The sequence below is a fragment of the Diadema antillarum genome, unplaced genomic scaffold (genome assembly GCF_040938485.1).
Source record: "Diadema antillarum isolate AM-2024a unplaced genomic scaffold, OU_Dant_1.0 scf00000110, whole genome shotgun sequence".
Lineage (NCBI taxonomy): Eukaryota > Metazoa > Echinodermata > Echinoidea > Diadematoida > Diadematidae > Diadema > Diadema antillarum.
In genome coordinates, this window is record NW_027270999.1 from 1906830 (window position 1) to 1927591 (window position 20762).

General features: G+C 38.6%; 2 protein-coding genes across 2 annotated transcripts; one reads left to right on the forward strand and one right to left on the reverse strand.

Annotated features, from left to right (window-relative positions):
- The first annotated feature begins 28 nt into the window (after nucleotides 1-28).
- On the forward strand, nucleotides 29-20467 carry LOC139719441 (uncharacterized). Its single transcript, XM_071630855.1, has 9 exons — nucleotides 29-95; nucleotides 8498-8755; nucleotides 11826-11933; nucleotides 12348-12485; nucleotides 17232-17444; nucleotides 17823-17899; nucleotides 18770-18822; nucleotides 19291-19461; nucleotides 20233-20467. The coding sequence occupies exons 1-9, from the start codon at nucleotides 29-31 to the stop codon at nucleotides 20465-20467; spliced, it is 1320 nt and encodes a 439-aa protein (XP_071486956.1).
- LOC139719397 (uncharacterized) lies at nucleotides 920-6400 on the reverse strand. Its single transcript, XM_071630815.1, has 8 exons — nucleotides 6085-6400; nucleotides 5456-5563; nucleotides 4446-4574; nucleotides 3629-3841; nucleotides 3030-3103; nucleotides 2455-2507; nucleotides 1850-2017; nucleotides 920-1154 (listed from the first exon to the last, which is right to left on the reverse strand). The coding sequence occupies exons 1-8, from the start codon at nucleotides 6398-6400 to the stop codon at nucleotides 920-922; spliced, it is 1296 nt and encodes a 431-aa protein (XP_071486916.1).
- Nucleotides 20468-20762: the final 295 nt, after the last annotated feature.

The following is a 20762-nucleotide window of genomic DNA, read 5'->3' on the forward strand; positions in this document are numbered from 1 at the left end:
CTAATAGGTATCTTGCAACGTATGGACTATGTCTATGCGCACAACACTCAAACACATCCTAAGCACACATGTATACGCACATATACTCACACAATGTGATTATGAACATAAGCTGAATCTAGAGCTTTCAGAATGAGCATATAAATTTCTGGCATTGAAAGAAACAAAGAGTTGCACGATGGGGCACAATAAGACGCCAAACAGAGAAGCGCGTTTTAATGGTTTACGTTTATTTGACATTGTACTCCCAAACAAATCGTTTTGCTGTGTGAATATTTACCGTGATCATGTGGTGGTACAGGAAAACAAGACAAGAAACATTTACTTAAAAAAAAAAAAAAACCAGATTGGAAATGTGCCAGTCAAGTCAGCAAATAACAATTCCAAAATATCGTATATTTCATTAAAATGTTGAAAATGGCTTCTAAGATTTTATGTTTGGTGGACGGGAGTCTTCTCCATCTCTGTTATACTTCATACACCAGGGCCCCATTTCATAAAGAGTTTATTTGATGACAACTCTTTGCTGGAATGACTATATTGTCATGGTAACGACAAGAATACAGCTTCCTGATTGGCTGTTTGCTGTGGAAAGTTGTCATTCCAGCAAGAGTTGTCACCCTAACATCTTTTATGAAATGGGGCCCAGCTGTCATAATTATGTTTTGAAGTATATGCATCACTCAATCATTTCACCCCATAGAAATTACATATCTACATACGTAACCTTCACATTTTGAAGTTTTATTCTCAGAATAAAGAGGGCAGGAAAAAAAAAACGCACTAACGATTCCTTTACCAGTTGTTTACCACGTAATGAGGCGCACCTTACATGCATCACACACCCCTAGAATGACTGAAAATTAATTGTGCACTACACTATTAATTCTAGCTCGTATCCGATTCGGTGGTCGATCTCCTACGGCTCGTAGGTGAGGACATGAACGCTCCCGTCGGAGTAGCACGGAATGACCACCTCAACGTTGCCATCGCCGTCGAGATCATGAACGGTTGGCGCACCCACGGTTCCATCCGTAGCCTCGAATATGGACCTCTTCGTGTAGCTCCAGTTGTTGGTGTCGGAGTCGTTCTCCGATTCGAACACGTAGATGTTGCTGTCGTCGTCACCGGTTAGCATTATCAGGGGCTTGTTCCTGAACAAAACACCATTTGAAGCAAAGTAGATTAGCATCTAACAACACCAGAAATGATTATTTTACAAAATGATAATAAAAAGGATGATAAGAAAGCATTCCTTTCTCCCTTCACTTTTCTCCTCTCTCTTTCTTCCTCATTACTACCGTTATCAGTGGTTACAAAAGTTTGACTTTGGTATATAATCTTGAAAATACCATGACATGAATATCTCCCATCATGTGCATCTCTGACTTAAGTATTTCTTTAATTGGACAAATGATCGGAAAGTTATTGTCAGAAAAGATTCCATGGTTATGGACGTTAAAATGCGACGGCAACACAACAGCAACACAACAGAAGACAGAAGTAAACACAAGGATACAACAACCGGCAGATTAAAATGTGTACAGAAACAGTTGCGCAGCAACCTGAGGAAATTAGGCTTACTTGAAAAGAGACAAAGCGAGACCAAAGCGATGATAACCTCGTGATATTGGGAAATAGTAGCGATGAGTTAATGGGAAATGTATCGATTAGGGACTTTCAAAGGGTTTCCAATGGATATAATTCTGCTCAGAAGTCACATTTCTATGACAAAATTTGCTCTCAGCCCATGAGATGCAAGAGTTTCAGTAGCTAATAACAACTATCTGAACTTGTTATTGATAACGACTTTCATGAAACGGGTCCTGAAGGCCTCTCTAAGACTGACCTGTACGTCCCGTCTGGCTGGAAGGTGAAAGTGGTTCCGGGTGAACCCATACCCTCAGTCACGACCAGACCAGGGGGCTTGAAACCTTCAGCGATCAGGTGTCGAGTCCACGTGCCAGTCGCCCAGTTATCGGGGATTTCAAACACGACCAGTTGACCATTTGATTTACTGTGGAAATGAAGTATTTTATATTACAAGGAGTAGAGAGGACACTGAACGGATGTGTTCAATATACATAGTGAGAGGAAATTCTGCGGGGAATGTTGATTTAAAGGCAACAATTGTATATAAGATCAATTAAATAATTACACAAAAATGGCTAAACATGAAAGGAATTAGATGGAATAACGGTATATCACGTTTCTGTATGTTAGTGTACATTTTAGTTTTTACAGGAATTTTAAAGTAAAAGATGAATTGGTATCGTGATTGCGACTTTGTATATACGTTAAACTCCACAACACCCTCTTCCTGATATATTTGATATGATTTGCTTCGTATTCCCGACTGTTGCCTTTATTTCAAAGTATATACTATCCTACATTGTAGCTATAGATCAGATTATTTTTATTTCATTCTTGTTTAAAAGCGATCATTCTAAACACCTGTTGATGGAGACTAGGAGGTCCTTTCTGCCGTCTCCGTTGATATCAACGTACTGAAATACAGGAAATGATAACGAACAATAAACAAGGGTCATAATTTGATTACTAGTATACGCAACAATGGAACATGATCATAATACTATATACTTCAAACAAAGGCATAAGTACAAGACACTTTCAACCCGTTCATACGAACTTTTCTGACGGCAATTTATCTTTGCATTCAACGTCAGCGATGGTATTAGAATTGATATAATTTTGTATACATTGAATACAGATGTGGGTGACTCATTATTTCTATACAAATGTATCAGAAGCTGGTATACTGCTGTACCAAGTCTCAAAATGGTCACATAATGTACAAATAACATCCACACACACACACACGCACACACACATACACACACACAAAGGAAACTATTTGAAAACCAAGAAGTAATCTATCATTAGAACAAGAATGTAGGCCCCACATTTATTCCGACCCATGTAATCACCATGACAATCTACATCATCCTAAACTTAAACTGAAACTATCTATGTATTAAGTTCAATGTCAGAGGAGAATTTTGGTTTACCTCACAGTCGAAATATCGATTATCGGCAATCGCCTCAATAGTACGGTGGTTCAAGTTCTTGAAATTTGGCTGATCTGCAAAAAATGAAAAAAAAAATCGATTGTTTTGTTTTTATCAAGAAAAAAATAAATCCTGTGCAAATGCACTGATATTCGATAAGTTTTTTTTTTTGTGTGTGTGTGTGTGTGTGTTGTATTTTCCCTGGCTTTCTAATACTGAATTTTGTCATCAAAGTTTATGTCGATAAGTCAAACAATGTAATGTATATAGACGTAATGATGTAACGATATTACAGAAAAATGATTGCGAAGATAAACGCTTTACTTTCTCGCACTGATTGTTTCAAAAATGAATTCTGATGATTTCTGCCACCGGTATCAACATCATCATCATTGTCACCATCAGATGAATATTGAAAGAGATATTTTAAACTATCTGATTGATTAGATAAACGAATAATTATTTAATCAGCAATCAATATATTAAATTTGTCGCAATTTAAACAGTATAGTACAACCGAAAAAATACCCTAATAGTACTTTGAAACACGATAGCAAGATGGAGAATTCTTTAGAGCAAAAATTCGTCAATATACCCACCGTCGTCGGACCAGGAGGCGACCAGTTTCTCGGCAAAGTACTGCGTGCTGAAGATGGCCGTACGCGTGACCCATGGCGACATCGGTATCTCCTCGTAACGGAAAAGGGCATCGGGACCCTCGAAGAGCGTGTCAACATCCCATGTGGTGGAGATGGGATTCATCCGTGGCTGACTGAAGTACACCATCTCTGCCAATGTCGTTGAGGCGGATGCTAAAGATTCAGGAAAGGAGGGAGTGGGCGGGGGATGATAACGGGATGGTAATCATGGGTTCCTGTTATTACTGCATGTCACTGAGAAACAGGTGGGTGTGATGAATTATATTTGTAGCCTCATTCTGAACATTATTTTATCAAGAGCAATAACGATGTCGATGGAAAAGTGAACAAATTGGAAAGATTAAGGTTGCTTAAAGTTATAAAGGGGGAAGTAAAATCTGAACTCATAAGCAATGATGAGACTTATACATCGACTCAGTATCATCAGGGTTCTTGTGGCGGTAAACAGCCACGCTTTCAACGACCAACGAATCTGTTTTAATGCTCCATTAAGTGATGATTAAATCACTTTCCATTAACACAAGAATATTGCTAAATAGCGGTGTTACTAACAACCGTTGAGTACACAGAAATGCCGCAAGTCGTCCGCAAAGTTTTGTCATGTATGTAAAATGCAATATCTATATCGGATTGCCCTTGTCTACATCGGTCCTATAACTATGTTAAAACCACGAACTCTTTTTGTTTTCAATACAGTACTTCTCCACCGGACTTTCCCTGCATTTTCCCCGAGTTCATAACGAAGGATATTACCCACATGTATCGGCTCTGGCGGTGAGCATGTCTTTTCGTCCGTCACCATCGACATCGACGAAGTAGACACGATGATACCACCAGTGCTCCGTGACCGACCCAGTGGTCAGGTCGTGGTAGGGAGCCGGGTGGGCTGTGTGGAGAAAGCAACAACTGGAGAGGTCATCTTCCCTTGCAAACACTCTCTTCTCCTGTCGAACAAGATTCACTCACAAATGAAATTTACTGCATTTCTTAAAAAGTGATGATTATACTTCATCATTTACAAGCTGATACATGTACATGATACACAATGTGGACAGGTTAATTCTATGTTACATGTTGATGTTTGATGAATACGTTGTAGAATTGAAATTGGAGTCAAATGACTCGAAATATCATACTTTCTCAGACATACGTGATTCTCTATAATATCATATTTAATTGAACATGATTGCCACATTGCCAGACCCATTCTTTTTAGGTTTCTGTTTAACATAGTATTTGTAAAGAGAATTGTCTAAGTTGTCAAATAATATTACGATTCAAAAGTGATACCCCTCTGGTTCAACGCAGGCTCTAAACAATCAAATTAGACATTTAGATCATTTACAATTTGAATGAACACATACAATGGCTTTTCGTTCGTCGCTGTTCAGTTCACTGTATGATTATACACGTGTGGCTGCGTTTGTCTGAGTTGATTTCATGTATGTCTTTTTTGCTCTAATGAGAGTACTTTACTTAATTTTTCAGATATGATGGGAAATGCAAAATCATGATATTGGAATATCTTTTCAAAGGCATTAATACATAGATTACTCCTGCCTTCCATTAAAATAACATCCCATAAAAAAAAGAAATAAAATAATACATTACAAAAGGTGAGTTCAAACACACAGGCCTACAGGTCATGTATACATCTTAGGTATAGAAAAAAAGCACTGTCGAGTCCAGAGGACATATTTTTCAACTTCTCGTTTAACTCTTAGCTATAAGTTGATAGTCATTCCAATAGATTAAACAGAAAATGACACTCACACGAACTGTCTGCTTCAATCACACCAATACTTCCTGCTGTTTTGCCGGGGACCAAAAATCCGTTGGCCACCCACCAATACCGATCGGTGCCGAATACATCTTCTGTATAATGAGAAAGGGAAAGCAAGGTGGTTTCGACAAGTCCGTTTCCCCTAAAATAAGGTCAATAGTACAGTTCAGAGTGGGATTGAAAGAAAAGCAATTTACCAGGAAAGAAGAACTTGAGGCAGAAAGATGTATAGTTAGTATAGTCCTTTGTGGTTAAGGGAATTTTTTTATGAATATGAAAACTCATTAGTAATTACGGAACGAAAAACGTGGGCGTGTCTCCATACAAATCATTACAATCAAGACAATAGTGACATCAGCTATCTCTAATATTTGGTCATGTAGAAGAAATACAAATCACACAAACAAGCACAATCTATCTTTCTTTCATCAAAATAAAAAGCAACAATTCTTCTCGCGATCTCTGTTGGTCAGCTCGTCACATCTAAGGTCATGATTAGTTATTTCGCATAATATTTTTGCACTTCACTCCGTTTCTGTCTATTTTTCTCCTTTTCTTTTAATACTTCCTCCTCTCTCCCTACATGATGAGATGTTGATAAAGTCGTCCATACCTGGAACAGGTTCCACTTCGTTGGGCCACAGAAGACCATCAGCCAAGGTCTGTCGGGCTGAGTTCAGGTTACTACGGCCCAGCTTGCTGCCGATGTCCCTGATCACGTACACTTCGTCCGTAGACAACGGGTTGGCATTGAAGGTGCTCACGGTCAGGTCCAGCTGGTCAGGATTGTTGGGATTCTCGTGGATGGCCGAGAAGGCTGCATCATCCGCGTCGAATGAGGTTATTTCAACGTAACTATCTCCCCGGGCCGCCCCGTTGAGGGCAAGCAAGACGAGGCCCTGCGCAACAAGAAGTAAGATTCTCTCCATTTTGAGTCGGGAGATGTGTCGAAGACGGTATCTCAGTGAAAATGAGAGGAGTTGTTATCTGTATCGAGTATAGATATCACAGACACAGGAAAATATGTGTCGTTCTTCGCCAGAAGGGCGTGTTCCCAAGCAAAGCTTGTCGGTCGTCATCAGTAGAAGACGTAATACTTGGTGCTGTACAGAAAGTAACTACAAAGGTCATTAATTTACCATAAGTCTGCCACCTGAAAACTTGCTGTCTAGACAAACTGATTCTCCCTCTTGATTCAAGATGATTCGTCTATCATCATCAAACGGAGCGTAAACCGTAATACACCCATATACAGTACATACACACATACACTCCCACACACATTTAGTTCCTATACATTGATGGTTACATTTTGAAGTCCGCCTATATAGTTCAATGAAATTTCGTCAGATTTATCAAGATTGGCGCCAGTGAGTACCAGAGTGACTAACCTCATTGGTTGATAAACAGGCACAGAAAAATATGAAGAGGATGCAGGTATGAATGAAAGCATTATGCATTATCATTTATACGATAGGAAAAGACAACAAAAATTCAGATCAAATGAAATCAAATCAACCCAAGTATAGGGGAATGAGCATTGCAAGCGAATGTGAACTAATTGCATTCTAGGTCTTCTATACTTGTGCTCACAGCCGGAGCACGAATTTTAGGCAAGGTTCACACAATATTGTATTTTTGTTTTTCTAACGACTATAAACCAATAAATCAGAGTACCATTAGCAAATTACTGCATGTTCCCCTAACCCCCTTCCCCCTCAAAAAACCCACAACAACAAACAAGCAAAAACGAACGAACTATAAACAAAACACTGAATGAATTGAGTTTTTAACCACCTAAAGACATCTTAGCAATTTCTGCAACAGAATTGCGTATATAGTGGAGAAATACATGTGAATAATGGAGGGAAAGTCTCACAATCTTCATTCCCCTTTGGATGTTTTGGACAACATTGAATTCTCTCATGTCAATGTTAACATGTAAGAGAGAGAGAGAGAGAGAGAGGGGGGGGGGGGGGAGAGGGTGGGACTTTTACCAAAGGCTTTAAGGAAAATTCCAGTCCAAATATAAGTTAGTTTGATCCAAGAAAGGGTAAACTATAAGGTAAAATTTTGATCTAAATCGGGTGAAAATTGAGGAAGTTATAAAATTTTGAAGTTTCGTTAATTTTTCAGGAAACAGCTCTTGCACAGTCAACATATGCAAATAGCAAAGTGAGCAAATCTTAGTATATCTAACTGATCTCTATTCTGAAGTTATTCAACCAGGAATACCATCATGTTTCAGAATTCAATGACAAACATTGAATTTTCGTCATTTTTTTACACGATCCATGGAAAATATTGAGGCTATGCCATGGTTAGCTCACTCATTTGCATATTTATATCAACCGTATAGAAGAACTGTTTTGCTGAAATTATCAAAACTTCAAAATGTCATAACTTTTATTTTTCATCCGATTTCAGTGAAAATTCTACCGTTTAACTGGTAAGATTTTACTCTTTTTTATCAGACTAACTTATATTTGGACTGGATTTCCCCTTTATTACGACGGCCTTACAGAGAGCCAAAAGTGACAATGGACACATTAACTTCTAGCCCTCTCATTCGTTTTAATTAGGGCGTGTGATTTAAAGCCCACACTATCTAGGAATGGGGTGGATACTTTGTCCGTAGAAATGCCTCATGATGTCCGACGGCGTTTAAACTCTTAAATCATAATACAGCAGTCTTTTTCATGATTCTCGCCTGCCGTTACATATAGTATGCCTCCAGTGTTTTCGAAAATCGCTCTCACGTGCTTGCAAATGAGATGTAGAGGTAAACAACGGATGTTGAGTAATTTCTTTCCATAATCGTAAGCGGATTACTGGCTAATGCTCTTAATACCAGCCATGAGATGTATATAAAGCCCTCAGCACTTGTCTGAATCACATACTTTTGGCCCTTGACACCAACAACTCAAGTTGACCACATCTGCAATATAATAAGAGGGCAAATATTTAAAATACATAAATTTCTGTGAAAATGATTCGTTGGTTGGTATTATTAGTCTTGTATCCAGCCGCCATGGCTTGGACGGTGCGGAATCTCGGGCACATCGACATCCCTTTCGCTGCCTTCACCTCCGTTCTTCCCGACCCCAACACGGGAGTGGACACCGTCTCCATCAGCACATTCAACCCCGTGCCAGGCACCAAGGATAACATCTACATCGTGCGCGACGTTGGGCGACAACTCGCCGACAACGGTGCGAACGCCCTGGTGACCGAGGTCCTCGCGGACGGCATGGTGTGGCCCAACGAGGTCGAAGAGATTCCCGGTAAATCTTAATCAATTTGGTGATAATTATTATAACAATGACAATTGTGATTTTCTTTACCAATTAAGAGTAGACTCCCAATGGGCCCAATAAAAAATGAAAATATATATATATATATATATATATATATATATATATATCACCCCAGCATTACAAGGTAACACGTTTTGTTCAAGAGGGACATTAGACATCTAAGCACAGTGCGTGGTTCGAACTCCAAACAGCAGACTGGAAGTACAGCGCCTTATCCACTGTACCACAGTGTATAGAAGCCTTTTATGTTGAAGGGGAAATGCGTCTTAAAAGCGACAGTTTGAATACAGCAGTACTTGTATGTAATTTTGGATAAATTTCAAGGAAACCTGAATGGGAGTATCCCCATATATTCCAAACTAAGCTTTCATTTAAAAAAGGCGAAGCTGCAGAATGAAGTACCCCACCCCGACTGAGACGGGTGGTCTAAACTTTAAAACTGATGAAAATGCCTACGGGTAACACTGGTAACATCAATGAAAAGTTCCCGACAACAAGAAACTTAAGAAAGTTTCAATGATAGTAAATTGACACAGACACGTAAATACAACCCTGCTCGCCCCAGCGTTATTTCTCTGATATTTAGCTTGTCAAACAACAACGACAACATGATGTTGTAGAAAATGTGGTCTTTTTTAATGCATTCACTCAAGGAATATTTACTTCACCTAAGCAATATATTCAAGAACATGAATTTTTGCTTACACATGTCACAGCAACCTCGTAGCGAAATGCTACATTGCAGAAAATTCATGTGTCAAAATAGTAGGCTTTCTTTAACAACTACGCACCTGCTTCAAACAATGGTAAAATTTACAGACAGAAATTGCCTTAACTCTGTTTAGAGCACGGTACAGCAGCAAGTACTGGTCCTGTCAGGATAAAGTATTTAATGCTAGGACAAAATGGTGTCAATTTTTTTTTCAAGAATAGTTATCAGACAAGTTTATATGCTTCTGCGTATATTTTACATTTTTGTGAATTTTTGATGTTATTGTCTTTTCTTTACAAAATTACTACAGATTCAAAACACTGTATCGGGCCTGCACTTCGATTTGAACCATTATTTAAGTGAGAGAAGTGTGCATCATAAGTATAGAAAAAGCTATGTAGGTTATTCCTAAGTCTGCGGTATCTTAGCCTTTTCAAAACCAATTTTTCATCTAGTGAACTTCGAATTTCTCTTAGAAATTAATACCTATTCTCTAGATGATATTTCATCAGTGGTTTCTTATTTCACAAACAGTTAAAATCTGAATTTCCACTCTCGTGATTAACTATGCACGCGACTGATATGCCAATGTATGGTATTATGCAAGTTAAAGGACAAGTCCACCTTCATATACATAAGGATTGAGAGAATGCAGCAATATTAGTAGAACACATCAGTGAAAGTTTGATGAAAATTGCACAATCCGTTCAAAAGTTACGAATATTTTAAGTATCTGCGCAGTCACTGCTGGAAGAGAAGACTACTACAGTGTATGATGTCACATGCGTACAACTATATAAGGAATATAAAAAGAGAATTTCACAAAACTTTACTTTTTGAATAAAGTGCACATTTCTTCGACTTGATACTGACGTATGTTAAGGGTAATATTATTCCCCTGCCTTCTGAAAGAGAGAAGTCGAGTGTTCTGTTGTTATGCGAGAAAAATTGAAATATGTTGAATTTTCTTTATTCTTTCTTTATATCGTTGTACTCATGTGAAATCACAAGCTATAGTAATCTTTTCATCCAGCCGTGACTGAGCGGAAACTTCAAAAATTCATAACTTCTGAACGGATTGTTCGATTTTGCTCAAACTCTCACTGATGTGTTCTACTAATATTGCTGCATTCACTCAACCCACATGTCTATGAAGGTGAACTTGTCCTTTAATGACGTGTACTGTGACATCCAAGAACAATAGTTATGATCAATGTCTTCAGGTATATAGCCCCATCCATCATCAATAGAATATGGTGCCGGATACATGGCGATGTGTAATCTAATCACAAGGCCAAATTAAAATAATGCACTGTACCAGGCAAGGAATTATTCTCGGACTAATATTTGAGAAAATTTACACCTGTCCGTTCCAATTGTCTTATCTTGTCAATAGATAAATTCAGTCTTATCGGATATAACAAACACAACTCACATGTGGTGACACTGGGATACTGGTACACAATAATGTAGGCGTGTAGGCACATCATGCCGTTTTATCGTACGAGATATACAGCGACTGCGCAAAGACCCTCTTGAGCCCATAGTAACCAATGGTTTGAAGCGGGATGCAATTGTGGGATTTGCGCATGTCTGTTTCTCTCGTACTCGTATCACCCGAGTTTGGTGACGTTTTAATTGGTTATATAGCTGATTAAGGTGACCGTGTAAGTGATGGGGGGGGGGGGGGCAGAAGAAAAAATAGAAAGAAGGGAAGAGGGACAGAAGGAGGGAGAAAGGGAGTGATGAAGGAATACTGATGGATATGTTATTCGGCGGGAGCAAGGCACACACGAGTTTACACTCAGGGATCTGTAATCGCATTAATATATTTTGCTGTACCATGATTTCGACCTTTCGCAATACGTGATTCCACTAGATATGAAAAGCACATTATTTGTAGGATATGAAAACATGATTATACTTAACTGTCTGAAATGCTAATCATAATCAACTTTATAAAACAGCAACTAGTAACATAAACTCTTGCTTGTCACAACAATTTCACTCAAACAACTCTTTAATACAAAGACATGAAGTCATAGAAAAGACTAAAGGAATAGCTCTTGGGTGAGCCTTTAAGTTTCAAGTTTGTATAACATTTATTTTCCATCTTTTTTTCATGTAGGAAATCACATGCATGAAATTATTGTACAGGAAGGCAGAACCTCAAAAAAGCAAAGCTTGTGGTGAGCTGCCTTTAATCTTTACATGAATCATAATTACTCTACCTTATTCTTTCGAGGCATAAACTGGATGCCATCCAGAACTCACGTACCCCTAGCCTTAGACTTTATTAATGGACGTTTAATCCTTTTCACTCAGACGACGTGTTTGGTCGCCATGGTCTGTGGTGGGTCGCCAATGGGTTCCTGGTCCCGACCAAAACGGACGGTAACATCGAGATCATCGAAGCAGGGAATGACACTTCCAGTGAGTGTACACAGTCAAGATAAACACTATTTACCTTAAACGTTCGCCATCAACCTGCAGTCAGTTTCTGGAAGAATCTGATGCGGTATTCAAAGTCGTATGTTTGGGGTTCTCTCTTCCCCAGGCAGGCTTCACGTCTTTCCACATTACCCCTCCCCACACACTAGCATAATAATTATAACGCCATTTTGAGCTTATTCCCATTTTGACTGATGTACCGAAAAGGAAATCATCAAATTGGTAACGTTTTTATTGGCACCGTCCCGTATTGGTGCTTTGGGATGTTTGAATTTTAATACTCTATTTTTACGTTAATTGCGCTAATAGACCTGTCAGGCATAATACATTTGTAATGACTAAAATTAATACATTCGCTCACATGTAGTCATCTGTTTGTCTGAAATTTTCACAAAGTCGCACCGGCCACCACCTATGACATCACTACCCGAGTCCTCGACAGATCCAAATGGTTCTACCATCGAGTTTACTTCGTCGATATGGACAAAGACGGCCTCAAGGACGCCCTCACGTGTCGTGCATATGTACCAGTAGGTAAGCACATAATCATTTTGCAACCGGAGAGTCTTCGAAATAGTCTGGGTGCCAAAGCCACTTTTTGGGCCTAACCTTGTTTTACCGTCCACCCAATGTGTTTTGATGGCTTTACCCTATTTCGGGGGTGCTGAATCCGAATCTGGATGATGCAACTCTTGCATCCTTGAGGGTTTTGAGATATTCAAGATGGCCGCCAAAATGGCCGCCAAAACCGAAAATTCCCACGTACTTCCTTCTAAATGGTGTGAAATCGGAAATAATTGATGATTCTCCCTATTTGGAAGATGCTGAATCCGAATCTGGATGATGCAACTCATGCATCCACGAAGTTTTTGAGATATTCAAGATGGCCGCCAAAATGGCTGTCAAAATGGCCGCCAATTAAAACCGGAAATTCCCATGTATTTCCTTCTGAATGGTGAGAAATTGAAAACAATTGATGGATCTACCCTATTTCTATGGTGTTGAATCCGAGTCTGGATGATGCAAACCTTGCATCCTTGAGGGTATTGAGATATTTAAGATGACCGCCAAAATGGCCGCCAAAATGGCCGCCAAAATGGCCGCCAATCAAAACCGGAAATTTCTATGTATTAGCTTTTAAATGGTGAGAAATAGAAAACAGTTGATGATTTTACCCTATTTCGAGGGTGCTGAATCCGAATCTGGATGATGCACCTCGAGAAAGTCAAGATGGCCGCCAAAATGGCCGCCGAATTGGAAACTCCAATGTATTTCCTTCTTATAAATGGTGAGAAATTGATGGTTTTCGTCAATGGCACAGTTTGAACTTGCTGTATATACAGTGAAACCAGCTCTACTGGATATCTTTGAGTTGGTACGATACAAGTGTGCCAGTAATTAACCCTTCAAGACTACAGATGCGGTTGAATAATTGCAAGATTACACTGTTTCCTCTACATATAATGGATAAGTTTTGAACACTAACAATTAATGGACAAGACATGTTCATCTAAATCATATTGTGATAGTGATGTAGAGAAGTGTACTGAAATTACCCAACATTACCTGCCTTAATCCATGAGCAGTTTTAATCTCTTTATCCATGAACACTCAAATTGGTTATTTGGTTTATATTGGTGGTCTTGATGACATTGATGAAGACACGAGTGGGAAATTTTTATTGTTATGCTTCAATTTTTTCTTCAATATGATGTAACATTATGTATGTGTATATGTATATAATTATGTATATATAATCTATTACAAACACACACGAGGGGACGTACAAATCACCAGGTAACGCGCCGTGAAAAAAAAAACTAAATAAAAATCAAACGACAACATGGAAGGTAATAGTTGATAATCCAGTACTTATGAATATCATAATCGCGCAGAGTGCTTTTGAAATTACCCTTATTGATATCTGCTATATAGTGGTCATGGATGCAACCATTTCCAATGACCTAATCAGAATATGCGACAAGTTTCACAAGAATACGAGGCGAGACTCGTCAGAATACAAGACAAGTTTCAAGACCAAATACCAACATGCCATAATTTAATTTTGCTCTATTGATAGCCGAAAAGGATTAACTTTACATCTATGGAGCCATATTATTGGCGACCACAAGCATTATTTCATAACAATTATGCATAAAGACATTTTCAGTCGTATCTTTCTTTGCGTTTGTACGTTTCAGTATGATGTCAATATCACTTTTTTTTTCCAGTACGTGTTAAAGTTCCGTTTGAGACATATCGGAATATCTCAGTATATTACAATACCATTGTGACTGTCATTTTGACTGTCAATAAATTTTGGCTGATTTGACAAATTCGCTCAACTGAGTTGAATTCAAGAATACGAATTATTGGTTTTCACCCTGCATGGGTTTAATATCCCACTTCGCGTTGGAGCACAATACTGCACCATTTCAGTATAAGAACATGTTAAGGAGTTTCCGTTCATACAGGACATTTATAGATGTCCGAAAACCTTCAAAGACCTTCAGCACCCTCGAAATAGGGTAAGACCATCAATTTATTTTAAAATTTTTACCATTAAGAAAAAATATATTAACATTGGAATTTCTGCCACTTATTTTGGCTGTCATCTTGGACGTCTAAAAACCCTAAAGACTGGACGAATTTCAACAACCAAGTTTCGAGGGTGCTGAATAGGGCCTAAAATTTACCAATTTTTGACAGTTATTTTGGCGGTCATCTTGGACATCTCAAAACCCTTAAAAAAGAACACGAAAGTTGCATCAACCAGGTTCGGATTCAGCACTCTCGAAATAGAGTAAAACCGCCAATTGTTTTCAATTTTACACCATTTAGAAGGTAATATAGGGCTTACATGGAAATTTTCGTTTTTGACAGCCATTTAGGGGCCATTCTGGCGGCCATCTTTATTACCTCAAAACCCTCAAGGAAGTAAGAGCTTTATACTGGAGCTTCAAATTCAGCAAACTCAAAATAGTGTAAAACCACCAACTGTTTTATATTTTACACCATTTAGAAGGAAATAGGGGGTCTACATATGAATTTCCGTTTTTCGCGGTCATTTTTGGCGACCATCTTTATCATCTCAAAACCCTTAAGGATGCAAGAGTTGTATCCTGAGCTTCGGATTCAGCACACTCAAAATAAGATAAAAACCACCAATTGCTTTCAAATTGTCACCATTTAGAAGGAAATACATGGGAACTTCCGTTTTGGGCGGCCATTTTAACGGCCATATTGAATATCTCAAAATCTTCAACAATGCAGGAGTTGCACCATCCAGATTCTGATTCAGCACCCTCGAAATAGGGTAAAACCATCAATTGTTTTCAATTTCTCACCATTTAGAAGGAAATACGTGGGAATTTTCGGTTTTGGTGGCCATTTTGGCGGCCATATTGAATATCTCAAAATCTTCAAGGATGTAAGAGTTGCATCATCCAGATTCGGATTCAGCACCCTCGAAATAGGGTAAAACCATCAATTGTTTTCAACATCTCACCATTTTGAAGGAAATACGTGGGAATTTCCTTTTTTAATTGGCGGCCATTTTGGCGGCCATCTTGAATATCTCTAAAACTTCATGGATGCAAGAGTTGCATCATCCAGATTCGGATTCAGCACCCTCGAAATAGGGTAAAACCATCAATTATTTTTAATTTCTCAACATGTAGAAGGAAATACGTGAGAATTTCCGGTTTTAATTGGCGGCCATTTTGGCGGCCATCTTAAATATCTCTAAAACTTCATGGATGCAAAAGTTGCATCATCCAGATTCGGATTCAGCACCCTCGAAATAGGGTAAAACCATCAATTGTTTTTAATTTCTCAACAGTTAGAAGGAAATACATGGGAATTTCCGGTTTTGATTGGCGGCCATTTTGGCGGCCATCTTAAATATCTCAAAAACTTCATGGATGCAAGAGTTGCATCATCCAGATTCGGATTCAGCACCTTCCAAATAGGGAGAATCATCAATTCTTTTCAATTTCACACCACTTGGAAAGAAATACGTGGGAATTTTCGGTTTTGGCGGCCATTTTGGCGGCCATCTTGAATATCTCAAAACCCTCAAGGATGCAGGAGTTGCATCATCCGGATTCGGATTCAGCACCCTCGACATAGGGTAAATCCATCACTTGTTTTCAATATCTCACCATTTAGAAGGAAATACGTGGGAGTTTCTGGTTTTGGCGGCCATCTTGGCGGCCATCTTGAATATCTCAAAACCCTCAAGGATGCAAGAGTTGCATCATCCGGATTCGGATTCAGCACCCCCGAAATAGGGTAAAACCATCAAAAAACATTGGATGGACGGTAAAACAAGGTTCAGCCTCTGGCACCCAGACTAAAAATGGGGTATCGAGCACACATAAATGTGGTGCACACATTTCTGCATTAAGTCGAAATAGCAGTCGAAGTATAACGGGTATTTGAAGGCCTGAGTTTGAGAGGTGCAGTAATTCGATTATATTTTGTAAGTCTCATAATGATATCATCATGTTATGTTATCATTATCGAAACAGAAACTTATTTTCCAATCCCAATAGATTCGACACAATTTGTACAGAGTTGATTATTATAAGAAGAATAACCTATCTTCAGTAATATCTGCCTATGTTATGAGATGATTTATTGACACGGTTTTACAGGAAGGCGTATAAAAGGAAAATTCATTATTCCTACAGTATGCCGCTGGATAATAACTTTTTGTTTGCCATGGAGTAAACCTCCTGTCAAACGTATGCCATATTATTCTGAGATCTGATTTTGAAAAAGATTCTAAATAATGATCATAAGCTGAAGGGTAGTACGTCCTGTAATATGCCTATTTAATGATAAGGTAGACTAAGCAGTCACAGATAACCATTTTGATGCCTATATTCGAAAGATGTCTTGATAGGTCTACAGTCATTTCATAATGATATAACGATTTTTTTTCATTCTTTGAGTGATCCTATTTCATTCTTTAGAATATGTTATAATCAAATCAATAATGAATCATGACGCAAAAGAGAGTGGTGCATGTGACACCTGTCTCCCATGGACCCGTCTCTTTTTGTTCGTTTTTTAAGTGCTGACTGGCACAGGAAACCCCAATAGTTGTGCACACTGGCCAATGGTCCCGGGACTGCATGCCTATATTATCTGCTCGAGGCCTGTCGTGATGTTCTGTCCATGTACCTCTTACTGAAGTATGAAAAATGCATTGATATATTACTGAATCTATATTATTGAATTAACGTCGATATCTTTCTTTCTTTCCACCTAAAGTCGGAGAGGTACAGGCTGAGATGGTCTGGTTCAAGCATCCACCAGTCGGCAACCCGCTCGCCCTGCCCTGGAAGGAGAACGTCATGTTTACAGGTCCTGATGCTTTCTTCCGCTACGAAGAGCTGCCCCTGCCTCGCTCTATCGGCCAGAAGCGATACGCCATCTTCAGCACACAGTACTTCTCTGAGCAGATCGTTGTGTCATGGACAGAAGGTATGTCACTTGAAAGATGGGTTTATATTATCATGATCATAGTTGCTTTATCAGAAATTCGTCACGTTAAATGCGTGCAATCTCGATGCATTGGGCAGTGTTTTTGGGGTGGTATTATGACTATAGTTATTGGGATGGTATTATAATAAAGTTAAAAAATAATCTAATATAAATAATAACAGTATAATACATTTGTATGTCATAAAACAATACAATATAGTATGTAACATTATATTATACCATGCAAGTAAATTATATGTAAAATGATGTATAGCATGGTATAATATAAAATGCATCGTTCATAATAATCATTGACACCACACACAACTGCAACCTTCTATGCATGTAATCTCATCCCGTTCTTGACTATTCTTCAAGGACTCTCCCCTGATTGGTCTAAAATAAAGCACAGGATTATTGACTACGTTCCTGAGGAAAGGTTCTTTGAATGTGAGGTAAGTGGAAACAATCTAAGGCTGCGTTTATCTAAAAATTTTCTGAGGCAGAATCACGATCCTAAACGCATTTGAGGCATTTTCAGGGGTTAGATAAACGCAACCGTGGTTTCAAACGCGTTTAGGAACGCCGTTTTGAAACGCCTCTCAAAGGCCGTTTTGAAACGCGTTTGAGACCACGATCGCTGTTCTGTGAGTAGATAAACGCAATGCCGTTTTGAAACGCGTTTATATCTCAAGGTCAAATCCCAGCTGTTTCCGGTTGTGCTCTCTGCCCATTATTTGTGTGTGACTGATGAGGCAGGTTTGGTGGTATGAAGTTGACCTTTACTTCCCGGGTCAGACGCCGCAAAGCAGCTGCGCAGTGACACCACTGGAATCGCGATTGTATGATGGTTAGATAAACGCGGCTCCTCGAGAATCGCGTTTCAAACCACGTTTACAAACACCGTTGCAAACGCGTTTGGAAACGTGATTCTCTCTCTCAAGTTAGATAAACGCAGCCTTAGACGCATGTAATACTGAGTACCGGCTATGAAATTCATTAGCTAAGTAATAAGTTATTTAAACTAAAACAATACGTATAAATATCTAACAGGTCAGGCAAGTGTTAAATTCTAAAACATTTGAACAGTTTGAGTCGGATATGAATCGAATTAATACACGATATCATTAATTGTGATTAGTGTCATTCATATAACTTGAATAAACAAATGTACTGATGCGTTCAAACTGATTGCTGTTCCTGTGTAGATCAAACCTCGTAATTTGGTTAATCTTTGTCATGATTAGCCAGTCGCAATGTAAGGCAAGCCTAGCATAAACATTCGAGTCATTATTGTATTTTGCCTTTTGAAATCAATATTTCAGATTGTGGATTTAAACGGAGACGGACGCCTAGATATTCTGGTAACAGCGAATAGGTAAGCATAATTATAATAGACTTTTAACTTTCTAGATAACTACATATAGTATGATAAGAATGAACGAGTTTTAATTATAGTACTACTCTATTCCGCAATACCTGTTCATTACTTAAACAATATCAGTTACTACTTTTGAAACTGTTTAGAAACAAAGCAATATCGCACACACCATTACTTTTCCCGCTTATAAGTAAGGCCCAGCAAGCTCATAATCACATTTGAATTTAAAAAAAGAATCATGCTCAAGCTTATATTCTTTGAATTAAAAAACAAGCACAACTATCGGCCATTTCTTCTAAAAATGATTCGTGGGACAGAACAAGGGTTGTGATTTTGTGCAAATTGATAAATGAAACAAATAGAATGAGAAGAAAGAGTATTTAACGACATCATGTATGGGAAAAAGTACTGTAGAAGTTTATCAACATTAAATGTCTTATAAATACATGTTTTTCTATCAATCAGTGAAACAAACGGTAAACTGCTTGCTTATGAAATCCCTGACGACTGGGAAACCGGGATCTGGGTGCGTCACGTGATTGCTGAGGGTTTCAAGCCTAACAGTCCAATCACGTTCGAGGGAATGGGTGCACCGGGAGTGGCTTTTACTATCAACCCTGACAACAACAGGAACAGGTATGATGGCCTTTCGATTGAGATCACGACACGCGTGTGCTATTATGAGGGTGTGTGCCGTGTTTTGTAAATTTTGATAGAGTGCACTGTAAGGTGAATTCTGGCAAATGCAATTGTTACTTCATATTGAACCTTTATTCAAAATGAAGCCAGTCTGTCGGTTCGTCTTCTCCTGCATGTATTACTTTGCATAGGCCTACGTCTATTCATTGCATTTATTACGCGCAGAATATGTTTTTCGTTTCATAACATCCATGGATCGTTTAATCCAGAAAGACGGTTGAAAATAATGGAAGTAAAGGTCCGAATATTGTTTAACAACAAAATCATTGTCTAACAGAATACCAATACAACTTTTGTATTCTAAATTCCTTCATTATGACACACAGTTAAACGGTATTTCGAAAAACGAATTTCAGCTCGCGCTAAAAATCATTTTGAATCGTGGCTTATACTGATTGGTCAAAAGGTTGAAAAAAGTGTGTATACATGTACGTCATAGATAGATGATGCCATTTCATTGAGACTACCTTGCCCATCCAGAAGATGAATATCTTTGAACTATGATTGCATGCACGAGAGATTGTGCATGAAATAGCTGACATGCAAACACTGATGATGGAAAGAGAATTTCGGCAAGGCATTGTCAGATTGTGTACGTGATCTCGTCAAGTTGTAGGCCTACTTCTAAATAGCGCGAACCCATGACTGTATGTTTTTGGTGACTCTCTGCTATTAAAGCTCTTAACATATTGAATCATTTGACTTCAGACGGAAGCCTATGATCACCATGGCTGGGGATGACGACAGTAATCTGTACATCTTCGAGGCCCTTAATGATGACGATCCAACGGATTGGCAGTACGCCAAGACATCGATATTCGAAGCCGAACACGGCACCGTTGGCTCACCTTCCGTGCGTGACGTCACAGGAGATGGTCAGGCGGAGTTTTTCGTCCCAGCTTACACAGATGGACAACTACATGTCTTGACCTTTGAACCTTAAACTTATACCTTATGCTCTGACTCATCGTATTGTGTTACTTGATATTCTCTTCGTGGAGCTCAAATTGATTACTCAGGATAAAGATATGAGATTTGCTAAGTTTATTCCATTATTAGCTTGTTTATGGGTTCATATGGATCATTTGAGCACAGCGGTCAAAAACACATTCTATCCTTTTTTGTATTTACTATTGTTGTTGTTATTTTTCACCACTAAAATTTAATTGAAAGTATTATAATCATTGTAATTACAAGATAAATTCATATTTAATCGACAAAGTGTCCAAGAAATGTTT

Excerpts from the sequence above, each read along its gene's own strand:
- LOC139719441 (XM_071630855.1), top strand. The coding sequence starts at position 29 with ATGTCTATGCGCACAACACTCAAACACATCCTAAGCACACATGTATAC. Across the intron at positions 8,756-11,825 it reads CGAGGTCGAAGAGATTCCCG|ACGACGTGTTTGGTCGCCAT; the intron begins GTAAATCTTAAT and ends CTTTTCACTCAG. Across the intron at positions 17,900-18,769 it reads AAAGGTTCTTTGAATGTGAG|ATTGTGGATTTAAACGGAGA; the intron begins GTAAGTGGAAAC and ends TCAATATTTCAG.
- LOC139719397 (XM_071630815.1), bottom strand. The coding sequence starts at position 6,400 with ATGGAGAGAATCTTACTTCTTGTTGCGCAGGGCCTCGTCTTGCTTGCC. Across the intron at positions 2,508-3,029 it reads ATCGATATTTCGACTGTGAG|TACGTTGATATCAACGGAGA; the intron begins GTAAACCAAAAT and ends CCTGTATTTCAG. Across the intron at positions 2,018-2,454 it reads CTCCTAGTCTCCATCAACAG|TAAATCAAATGGTCAACTGG; the intron begins GTGTTTAGAATG and ends TCATTTCCACAG.